The sequence below is a fragment of the Sinocyclocheilus rhinocerous genome, unplaced genomic scaffold, assembly GCF_001515625.1.
Source record: "Sinocyclocheilus rhinocerous isolate Xijiao unplaced genomic scaffold, SAMN03320098_v1.1 scaffold241, whole genome shotgun sequence".
Classification (NCBI taxonomy): domain Eukaryota; kingdom Metazoa; phylum Chordata; class Actinopteri; order Cypriniformes; family Cyprinidae; genus Sinocyclocheilus; species Sinocyclocheilus rhinocerous.
In genome coordinates this window covers 2,131,256-2,142,689 of record NW_015659312.1, presented here as the reverse complement: position 1 = coordinate 2,142,689, position 11,434 = coordinate 2,131,256, and the positions used below count along the sequence as shown (strand labels likewise).

At 36.7% G+C, this 11,434-nt stretch overlaps 1 protein-coding gene across 2 annotated transcripts; it reads right to left on the bottom strand.

Moving 5' to 3' along the window:
- Positions 1–5,660: 5,660 nt before the first annotated feature.
- LOC107723543 (zinc finger protein 236-like) lies at positions 5,661–10,635 on the bottom strand. Of its 2 annotated transcripts, none has more exons than XM_016532226.1 (4): positions 10,215–10,635; positions 9,254–9,844; positions 7,568–8,544; positions 5,661–7,237 (listed from the first exon to the last, which is right to left on the bottom strand). In XM_016532226.1, the coding sequence occupies exons 2-4, from the start codon at positions 9,837–9,839 to the stop codon at positions 5,897–5,899; spliced, it is 2,904 nt and encodes a 967-aa protein (XP_016387712.1). In that variant the 5' UTR covers positions 9,840–9,844; positions 10,215–10,635; the 3' UTR covers positions 5,661–5,896. The 2 variants fall into 2 exon arrangements, with proteins under 2 accessions (XP_016387712.1, XP_016387713.1); XM_016532227.1 differs by having other exon boundaries at positions 10,537–10,635.
- Positions 10,636–11,434: the final 799 nt, after the last annotated feature.

Here is an 11,434-nt window from a genome sequence, read left to right as displayed (position 1 = left end):
CATATAAATGGACGTTGGGGGGGTGGGGGGTATACACTATGCATAAATATTGAATCCACATTTTTGTAAGCAAACAGGCAACATTTTGTTAAAGCAATTAAATTAAGTTCTCCAACATAATATATATCATTACTGAATAGCCTAAGTGCAAATAAATGTAGACATTTATGTGATGAAAATTGGCTTGTAAAGAATTTCTGTTTCCTCTTTTTTTTTTTTTCAGTGGAAGAGTCACAGTCTTGTGCTTGTTTTGGACACGGGAATTTCTGGGAGATTCCAGATCACAGTCATTTATTACTTTTCATATTTATAACAATACTCAAAATATTACACGCTTATGTAAAAGATTTCCAAAGTGTTCACTGACCAACTTAAATGTATTTTGTAAATATAAACTAATTTTGATTTTGATGCCTGCAACACACTCCATAAAAGTTGGGACAGAGGCAAAATAAAAGTGAAAAGGTTATAGATTATCCACGTTAAACTGTTTTGAAAGAGTTCACAGTAAGTAATAGGTGAGGGTGTCATGTTTGGATATAAAAGGAGCATCTCAGTCTTTGCAAGCCATAGCTCATCACTTTGTGCCAAATTTCATGAGAAGTGTCAAACAAATCAAAAATCACATTTCTAATTGCAAAATTGCAAAGAACTTAGGTCTTTTACCAACTACCATACATAATATTGTGATAAGATTCAGGGAATCCAGAGAAATCTCAGTCTGTGTAGGGCAAGGGAGGAAACCTCAGTTGAATGTGCATGATCTTTGAGCCCTCAGATGGCAGTGCATAAGAAACTGTCATGCTGCGGTGTTAAATATAGCCAGATGGGCTCAGGAGTACTTTGAAAAAAAAAAAGCCCGCTGCCACTTAACACAGTCTGCCGCTGCATCAATAAATGCAACTTGAATCTGTTACTCTATAGGAGAAAACGATACATCAATTCTATGCAGTGATGCCATGGGGTTCTCTGGGCCAAAGCTCATCTCAGTCAAAAACACAGTGGAAATGTGTGCTGTGGTCAGATGAGTCCACATTTCTACTGGTTTCTGAGAAAAATATACGTCAACTTCTCAGTCCCAAAGACCAAAGGGACCATCCAGATTTTCATCAGATGCAAAAGCAAACGTCTGTCATGGTATGGGGGTGCAGCGGAGCAAACAGCATGGGTGACTGGCATATGTGCGAAGGTACCATTGACATGGAGGCATACATTGGAATTGTAGAGAGACATATACTGCCATCAAGATGACGTCTTTCATGGGAAGTTCATGGTTATTAGATCAAGACAATGCCAGGTCTCATTCTGCATGTGCAACAACAGTGTGGTTTTGTAGACACAGAGTGAATGTGCTAGACTAGCCTGCCTGCAGTCCAGATCTGTCTCCTATTGAAAATGTATGGCCCATCATGAAAAGGAGAATCAGACAACGATGATTACAGTCTGCTGAGCATCTGAAGTCTTGTATCAAGCGAGATTGGATGGAAATTGTGCTTGCAAAACTTTAACAGTTTAGTATCCTCAATTCCCAAACAATTAAACATTCTAATTAAAAGGAAAGTTGATGTGACACAGTGTTAAACATGCTTCTGTCCCAACTTTTTTGGAGTGTGCTGCAGCCATCAAAATCAAAATTTGTTTATATTTACAAAACAAAATTAAGTTGGCCAATGAAAACATTAGAATTTTTTTTGTACTTTAGTCAATTAAATAAAGGTTAAAGAGAATGAACAAATAACATATTCTTGATTTTATGGCATTTCACAAAATGACCCTACTTTTATGGAATTGGGGTTGTAGATCAAATAAATTCACAAATCTACTTTTGTTGAAGATCTGAGATTTATTTATTGTTGTTATATGCATAGAAACTTAAAGGTTTTGTATGCAAAACAGTGCAGCAGGATATAAGAACTCCCACCTTTGCTTATTCAGCTATGAAGCCATAGACTCAAATCTTACTAATAAACCTGTTGCAAACAAACTAAGAGGGTGTCTTTTATATAGTCCTGGATCTTATATTGACACCTTTAGGATCATAATGCATAATTGCACACTTTTTTAAAAAATGAAAAGAGGAAATCTTCTAGGGCAGAGATACCCAAACCAGGGCCCGCTGTTTGGCCCGCCATGCCACATCACAAGAGGAAGGAAATAATTGTTTAAAAAAAAAAAACATTAAAAAACTAACAACCTTCATTTCTAATTGATCTTTTTGTTTTCATTTTTTCATTTTATTGTTTGCATTTAAATGTAAATAAAAATATTAGTGAATTTGATATTTTTTTTAAACTTAAATTTAATGATTAAAAAATACATTTAATACATTTTAATATTGTATAGTTGGATATAATGCAACATTTATTTTTGGCTCACGTTTAGACAGAGGCGGACAGTAACTAAGTACATTTACTTGAGTATTGTACTTAAGTACACTTTTTGAGTATCTGTACTTTACTTGAGTATTATTTTTTCTGGGAACTTATGACTTTAACTTCACTACATTTGAAAGACAAATATTGTACTTTTCACTCCACTACATTTCTATCATGGTCCTCGAAGTCGAAAGTCGTTTCTATGTAGCAGCTTTGAAAGTCAGTGGGTGATTTTTTTCTTCTCTAAAACGTGACTTTCTTTTTTTCAGACAGTTTATCAGTAATCACTCTTGTGGGGCTACATTGAAGAGATTTCCCTGCATTTTTTTAACACTGACCAGTTGCAAATGTGATATTTATTTACAACAATTCAATAATAAGAAGTTAATATTGTGACATTCTAAAAGCTCTTTATTCCAAATATACTACAAGCTAGTCAGTGTATTCAGTAGGTGTAATGTATTGTAAGTTGCTTCAGAGGTATTGCAAGTATTACGTACAACAATAAAAAATATGTGCATTGACATAAAAAAGGAAATTTACTTTTGGTACTTAAGTACTTTTAAAAGCAAGTACTTCTGTACTTGTACTTAAGTAAAAATCTGTCTTTACAACTTTTACTTGTAATGGAGTAATGTTTGACCAGCAGTATCTGTACTTTCACTCAAGTAATGGAGTTGAGTACTTTGTCCGCCTCTGCGTTTAGATCAGTTTAATTTTTAGCCCCTCGCATTGAAATGTTTGGGCACCTCTGTTCTAGTGGAAGAAAATAGTAGCAGGTCTGAATTATCCACTAGGTGTCAGTGTTTTTCTTTCACTGCATTTATTGCTGTTGATAATGTGCTAGACAGAGTTCCATTACTTGTATTATAAAGTTTTCAGTGTGATTTTGTGTGACATAAATAAGGTAATTTTATCTTATTTACAAAGCAACTAAGATATGAGCACTGTTTGTGCAGAGCCGTAGGCTAAGCTATATTTCAACGGTGGTAATTTAAAATATAAATCATCTACGATCAAATGTCGAATGTCAGCAAGTCTTCCATTGTTCATGTCAGTCTTCCAAAGATCTTCATGTTTTGCAGTTTGCTCTGACATTCATGTAGACTTCGTCAGCTAAAGAAACACATGAGCACATGCATGTTAAATATTTCTGTGCACTGATATGGCTATTTCAGGATTGCTAAAGAAAATTTGTGTTGTGTTTATGTAATATCTCACCGTTTTCTTTCTTTTGTCTGCGCTTGCTAGCATACCAGTAGGTGGTAGTAACAATGAGGACCGTCACTGCAACATCAGCGAATATAATCCCTGCTATAGTGCCAGAACCAAATCCATAACATAAGCCTTTGTCTATGAGAAAGAACACCCGTACACCCTGTTTAATACATTCATGAGACGAAATGTAAACAGGTACAATTGATTGTGCAGGAGTCTGTCGAGTAGCCTATCTAAGGAATTTATATGACTGATTTGAACTGTATGCAAGTGACTGAACAAATAATGAACATGCCAAATCTTTCTTACCTTCAACAGCACTAACCATAGCTTGACACACGACGACCATGACGAAGAAGAAGGTGGTTAATAGAAAAGAAACACATGTAATATAGATATTTTAATAGTGGACATTACAATGTGATACACTACAAAATGCAGCAAAATAACACTATACTCATTTAATGATGTACATCAGTGTTATGCATAATTTGCCTAAACCACCAACACTAAACAATATATGGAAAATAACACCTCTATTAAAAAAACCTGTTAATTTGTTTACTCAGAAAAGTGCACCCATCTAACAGGATATTGCTGCAAACTATACTGTGCACGGTGGTCTCAAACAACAGAGTGGGTGTGGAAGAGAGATGGAAAAAAACAAAACATTGTCTCACCTACCTAGCAGAGATAGGGGAAAAAATGTAAGAAGGCTTTTCTTTGTCATTTCCTGTTCAACACTTGTGTGATCTTTCATCTAACAAGACAAAAATGCAGCTTTGTTCAATATATTAAATTTCAGAGAATAGCACACATAATGCAACTAGTGTTCAAATAAAACATTAATATTTACTTTAGTTATTACTAAAATAAATATGATTTATGCAATTTACGATAAAACTGTACTTAAACTGAAATCACAGCAGGGAACTATGCGCAGATACTTCACCCGACCGTCTTCTACATACAAGTAGGCTACGAAATATAACGGATTATCACAAGCTTTAGCATAAATGATAATAAGCCTTATGGACATACTTGACTGTTAAAACAAGTCTAAAACATGCAAGTTGAGCAAGACGACCACACGAGGAGGCTTTAAACAAAATTGCATAATGTTTTGATTTTACAATTAAAACTTTTTTTTTACAATTAAAAGCTATTTAAATACTTTAAAACAACGAACAGAGTTGCTCTTACCAATGAAGTGCCGTGCAGCGATTTGGAACATAACGGAACTTTGGAAATGAAGTTGCTGATCGGTTAACCTTCCGCCCACTCGGTTTGTAAGTTTCCTTTACGAGTCATTTCAGTTGGTGTAGCTTATGTGCACCACCCAAAATAATATTTATGAGACCTTTATGGGTCAATCAAAGACCTGAATATATACAATGTCGATTATTTCACACTTTATTTTGAGTAATAAACATCCGTGTTCTCAATTTGAAATATGACCTTAATATTATTTTTATTTATGAAAAACTATATTTCACATTAAGTTCTGTTTCACCAATACAGTATTAATTTCAAAGAATCACCAAAACAGTATCATGATTCTAAATTCTTAAAGTGACGGCAGCCAAGATGAATTATTTAACATGTACCCAGAAAGAACTGAAAAAAGTACCGAAACACATTTCAGTCTTTCAAAAAAACACTGTAATCTCCGCTGGCTCACAGCTTCCCTTAACAAATGGTTTGTTCTTTTAAACAACTCCTTAGAAAATTTTAATAATAATAATAATAATAATAATAATAATTTAACAAACCAATGAAACTTTATGAGCAAATGCTTATACATTCAGTAAACAGACATGGTATATCCAACATTTCTGAGATACAGAAATGTACTACATTTTTTAAAATCAGTTTTTCCCTATATATTATTGTTTTTACTGACATGTTATATTTTATTGAAATAGAAGTGAAAATTACTTGTAGTGGTGCCTTAAAGTATTTGACAAAGTACACAAAGTCGATCAAAACCGAAGGCTGAATTTGAGCATATACACACACACACACACACACACAGAGAACAATTAACAAAAGAAAGCATTTTTCAATTTTTCCCAATCTACATTTATTGTATCTTATACGACAATGTGAAAATGAAATAAGGTACTGTGAAAGAAATGTCAAAAGTATAATACATTCAAATTTCAATTTGGTAAAAATTATTGTGACCCCTGTTTTCCAAGTAAATGGAATGGAAGTAAAGATTGTGTAATATCAATAACTGCAAATCAATTTAAAATAATAATAATAATAATAAAAAAAGAGAAATACTCTTGAACTAAGGGTCACAACTCTGTGCCAGATCGTAGTCTTTTTCTTGATGGACTACATGGAGGGGACTGTTCTGTAGTGTGAGAGGCACAGTTAGGAGAGAGCTCAGGACTGTCGGTGTCGGCCGCATGCTTCATGTAGTGCTGGATCATATCCTTTTCAGGAAGGACTTGTCCACAAGTCACACACTCATGAAGCATACCTTCCAACATATCAACTCCGCTGTCTTCATCCCCAATCTCCACTTCCATGCTACTCGATTCCACATCTTCATTCATTTCCACCTCCACATCAAATCCAGATTCGTTTTGCCCCTGCGGACAGTCTTCTGATTTGTCCCCCGTCATGGTAAATTCCACTTGCGACTCTGCACACATCCTGTCAGGTGACACAACTTTGAAAAATCTCTGATCTTTACTGGCCTTTTTGTGGTAAGTATTTTCTGAAGAATCAGAAACTAGATTATGAGACCCTGTTTGCGAAGAATCCAGCGTTTTCTTTTCTGAATTTCTTTTTAAAGGGGCACAAACTTCTACTCCTGCCGTTACAGGCAGGGAGTCGAGGTCCTTCAAATTTGAAGACCTTTTCTTGATGCTGTCACGGTCATCCTTCTCCTCCTTTACCTCTATTAGGCATAATGGTGTCATGGGGCATGTGGGATTGAGAGATGCAGTATCCGATGAATTCCCTGGAACCGTTTTTTCAACGCACAGTGCATTAGGCTTCAAACTTGAATGAGTTTTCTGCTCATTCTCTGCTTCTACTTGAGCAGTAATGTTCATTTTCTGATTTGCTACTGCAGCCTGTTCAACTGCCTTTACATTTTCTGTACCAAACACTTGAACAGAACCCTGATCTTCTAAAATGGTCCACCTCTTCTTTGTGGTACTGTCATGACTTTGCTCAGGAATGAGTGTATTTGAAAGAATGTTGGTTCTGCAGGGATCTACAGTGTCTTTCTCTGCCTCTTTACTAATGATAGTGCCGGATGGGACCACCGGCATGGAAACGATACGTGGAGCAGATGAGGGTGTTTCTAAGACCAGAGAGGATGGTAAAAAGTTTTGGGAGCGCTTGGTAGGATCTGAGGTAGATGAGTACCGTGTAGCAGAAACTGGCAGAAGCATGACTAAAGGCATACCTGGAGGAGGCTGTTTATTTAAAGTAAGCTTCCACCTACCATCAGCAGGCTTATTCTGGTCACTGAATGAAACCATGTGGACTTCCTTCAAGCTATTGGGGAATGTGGCAGGCATTGATGCCTGAGCAACAGTTTGGATGATTATGTTAGGAGTAATTGGTTGCATTATTTGTGGAGAGAGAGTTGCTTTCGGTTTGGGTTTCTTCACAGCAGCCTGTAAACAGAATTAAAAGATTACATTAAAGGGACATTAATTAAAATTTTTTTTTTTCAACAGATTTATATAGCTTGAAGCTCTTTAAAGCAGGGGTTTTCAAAAAATGTTATGTTAAGCATGGATTTTAAATTCAGAGAATAGTATGTGGCTATCTAATATTTATATTTTCTTTTATTTTAGCTTTATTTCAATCAAGATTTTAATAGTTTTAATTAACAATAACAACACTGGAATGAAACTTATGTCAAATTCAATCAATGTGAATTTTATCCATTTTTAGTTATTACAAGACACTTTGTATTCGAAGAATGAAAAAAATAAGCTTACCACTGGTGGTGTCACAACTCCACACGTCTTCAGGTGGCTGTCATAACCCTGTTGATGTGGGAAGCCCAGGCCACAGTCCTGGCAGAGACATGGCCGCTGTCCCGCATGCCCTCCCATGTGTGACATAAGCATGAGTGACGAGCGGAAACCCATCCCACATTCAGCACATTTCAGGACCCTCTGGTGAGTGCTTCCGTGCTTCTTTAATTCCTCAATGCTTGCAAAGACTTGGCCACACTCCATGCAGCGGATCTCGTCTGTCTTGGTAGGCAAAGCCCCTTGATGACCCCAACATCCTGTGTCCTTCTTATGCTTATCAAAGTCCTCCTGACTCTGAAAGAAAACCAAACACGCCATGCACTGGATGTTCTCTGGCTTACACTCGTGGTTGTGGTAGAGAGACGGCAAACGGAAATGACGTTTGCACTTTAGACACGTATACGGTAAGACGCCCAAGTGAGAGAAACTGTGGCGTAACAAAGAAGCCTTGCTGGAGAAGGTCTGCTCACAGTCTGAGCAGGAGAAGATGCCTCTGCTGTGCCATTCCAGGTGACGGAGCAGCGAGATGCGAAGGCGAAAACTGGTGCCACATTTGAGGCACAAATGTCGCTTCGCCTGTTGCCTGTGTGCTTCGACATGACCCTTGCACACATCTATGTCAGTGAAAATCTGCTTGCAAAAATCACACTGATAGAACTCTTTCTCAAAATGGTTGGTGTCCAAGTGCTGCTGGAGCTGTTCCTCGGTCTCAAAGATGTTTGAGCAAACGCGACAGTGGATGGAGGCCTTCTGGGAGTGGGAGCGAAGGTGTGCACGGTAATTGACTAACTGGCAGAACTGCTTGCCACATTCATCGCAGCGGTAGGGACGAACACCTGTATGCATATTTAAATGTTCTCGGAGTAAGAAGAGAGAGGAGAAGGTGAGATCACATACATGACAGCGATTCTCTTCATACTCTCCAGATCCATTTGTCTCTGAAATGGAAGAAAAACGTGTATCAATAGCTGCTGTAACAGAAAATCATTTGTCTTGTCAGGCTATTGCAATCATCAGTTAGAATGGGCTGGAAATTACCAACCAATCAGTAATGTTTTGCATTATATACCATCATTTTCCATCAAAAAAATAATTGTTTATGGATTTACAGTTTAGCTGCTAAGGAGTTACATAATTGCTGAACGATTTAAAACGATTAACTATTTCATTATACATTTAATGACAAAGAAAAAAAATTTCTAGCACATGTAATTTCTGCAGATAAACATTTTTTAAACAAATGAAAAAACTAAAATAAAAACTCAAATCACTTATTTTAAATGTTTTATTATACATTACATACAGTATGAAAATTGGATATTTATTTATAGATTTACTAAAGATCACATTTTATTATTATTGTTTAGAACAAAAGCTTGTAAGTGCTAAAATTTACATTTTAATTTGCTAATTATTTGTGTATGTAAAGATGAACTTTCTATGATCATTATAAAGTTGATCATTTATATGATATATATATATGGGTGTGTGTGTAGATTTATGTATTAATTTTTTTGTGGTAGGGCAAGTAAACCTTTTCTGTGTCAGCGGAACAAAATTCTTACTCTTAAATAAGGTAAATAACAAAATCTACAAAATACTGTATAAATTAAATCACAATCCATTGTTTGGAAAAAGATGGAGTACCTGACCAGGAAATATCATCATCATCATCATCATCTTCTTCCTCCTCCTCCTCCTCCTCAACATCATCCTCAGTCAAAACAAATTCTGCATCCTCATCTGTCCTTTCCTCACTAGACATAGCATCATCTGTCGTGAGACCAGAGGCTTCCTGGCTCAACTCTGAACATTTCTGTTCCTTGTCATTATTTTCCTTTCCCTCTTTTCCGTTTTGCTCTACATCATCATTTCTCTGTTCTGTCCCCTCTCTTCTTCTTCCTCCTCTTTTCCACAAATTGCAAATGACTTTATCCTTCTGCTCTGTGGAAATGATTTTGGAATTGCTTTGAGCTCCATTACTTGAAGAGTTATCTTTGAAGGGAGTGGAATATTGATGGTCCTGTAGAAAGCTTTTGTCAGCCGATGCACTCGCAACAATGCAGGCATCTTCACGATAGTTTGCAGGCGTTTCAGTCTCTGGTGCTGGCTTTTCAGTGCCATTCTGGGTCGGCAAAATGTTCTCTTTAACACTCTGTGGCTCACAGAGAGGGAAATTCCAGTTTGAAAAACCCAACTCTGTCAGCTGGATATCGAGGGTAAACTCTGACATGGTGCCTTGAAAAGAAATAGGAAAGACTGTCTGTGCAAGTTTGTTCAATTTTGCTGTGAAGACATTAATTAAGGGTTGTAATTATTATTATTATTTTTTCCATTAATAAAGAGCCATATGTGTCACATATATAAACATAGCATATGTGTTCCTATATAATTTATTTAAAATAATCATTTTAATTATATATATATATATATATGACATTAATAAGGTGTTATTATTGCAAAAAGAGGTCTTTCCTGTTTGCAGAGAAATTTAGCAAACATAGTGTCTACAACATCTAAGATGAACTGCATGGCTTAAAGACATTTTTGTTCTGTCAATTCAATCACTACAGTGAATACAGAAGCAAGTTTACTTCATTCATATTACCTAGAATTCTTCGACGAGCATTTGAAAGCACCTTCCCTTCAGGATCTACTGTTCAGCAATGCAACAATCAATCCCTGATCATGGCAGGTTTATTAACTGCTCAACGACATCTATTATGACAATAAACCACAAATGTATAATGCGTGATCGTAACAGCTGCCAGTGTTAAAACTGTTTTGTCACGAATCAAGCTCAAATCAAGTTGCGCGAGCATATAGAAGAAATAAGGTGAGCCACTGTCCATCCGATACTTCCGGTATAAAATGCCCGACTAGAATGTGGATGTTGCCATCTGCAGGAGGGGAGCGTTAAAGCCACTCACAGCAGACGTGTTTCTCTCAGGTCCTGGAGGGTCTGTGTCCTGCAGAGTTCAGCTCCATCCCTAATCAAACACACCTGAAATCAGCAAATCAAGGTCTTACTAGATATACTTGAAGCTTCCAGGCAGGTGTGTTGAGGCAAGTTGGAGCTAAACTCTGCAGGACACTGGCCCTCCAAGACCAAGTTTGGTGACCCCTGCTCTAAATCAGGAGTATCAAACTCAATTCCTGGAGGGCCGGAGCCCTGCAGTTTTGTTCCAACCCACATGTAGTTTTCAAATAGGCCTGAAGGACTTGATAAGTTGGATCAGGTGTTTAATTAGGGTTGAATCTAAACTCTGCAGGGCCGAGTCTGACACCCCTGCTCTAAATTGTTAGTTTGAATATAATTGTATTATTTGATTTACCTGTAGTAAAATGTCAGCTGTAGACATGCAGGTTTAGATGTTGGACTCCACAGGAGTTCTTTCTCACAGTCCTCTTTCAGGTTTTTTTTATTTATTATTATTTTATCTACAATGCGAGAAAAATGCATCTCTGGATTTTTTATTTTTTTGCCTCGAGGTATTATTCTTTCTTGTTCTTCCAATGTAAATGTATGGGTTTACTATGGTTTTGCTCAAAGGAAGACGATGCCAGCCTTTTCAGTGTCACGGAAATTCGTATGCCTGTCCATGAACGCACTGTCCTGAAATCATGGTCTAGTTAATCAAACAAGCTTTCCTTAACCACTTAAGTTCTATTCTAACTCTAAGTATGCTGAGCTTGCTAACCAAAGGCTAACTGGAAATGTAATGAAAGGGAAAAGTTTAGTCTGACCATTGCACTTTTAGCTATATCCACTTTCCCCGATCTTCATGAACAATAAATAGATACAGATATTGTTCAACTTGTGAAACA

Bases quoted from the DNA above. Each gene is read 5' to 3' on its own strand.
- LOC107723543 (XM_016532226.1), bottom strand. From the start codon at position 9,839: ATGTCAGAGTTTACCCTCGATATCCAGCTGACAGAGTTGGGTTTTTCA. The intron at 8,545-9,253 runs GTACTCCATCTT...CTTCCATTTCAG, and splicing joins TGATGATATTTCCTGGTCAG to AGACAAATGGATCTGGAGAG. The intron at 7,238-7,567 runs GTAAGCTTATTT...TTCTGTTTACAG, and splicing joins GAGTTGTGACACCACCAGTG to GCTGCTGTGAAGAAACCCAA.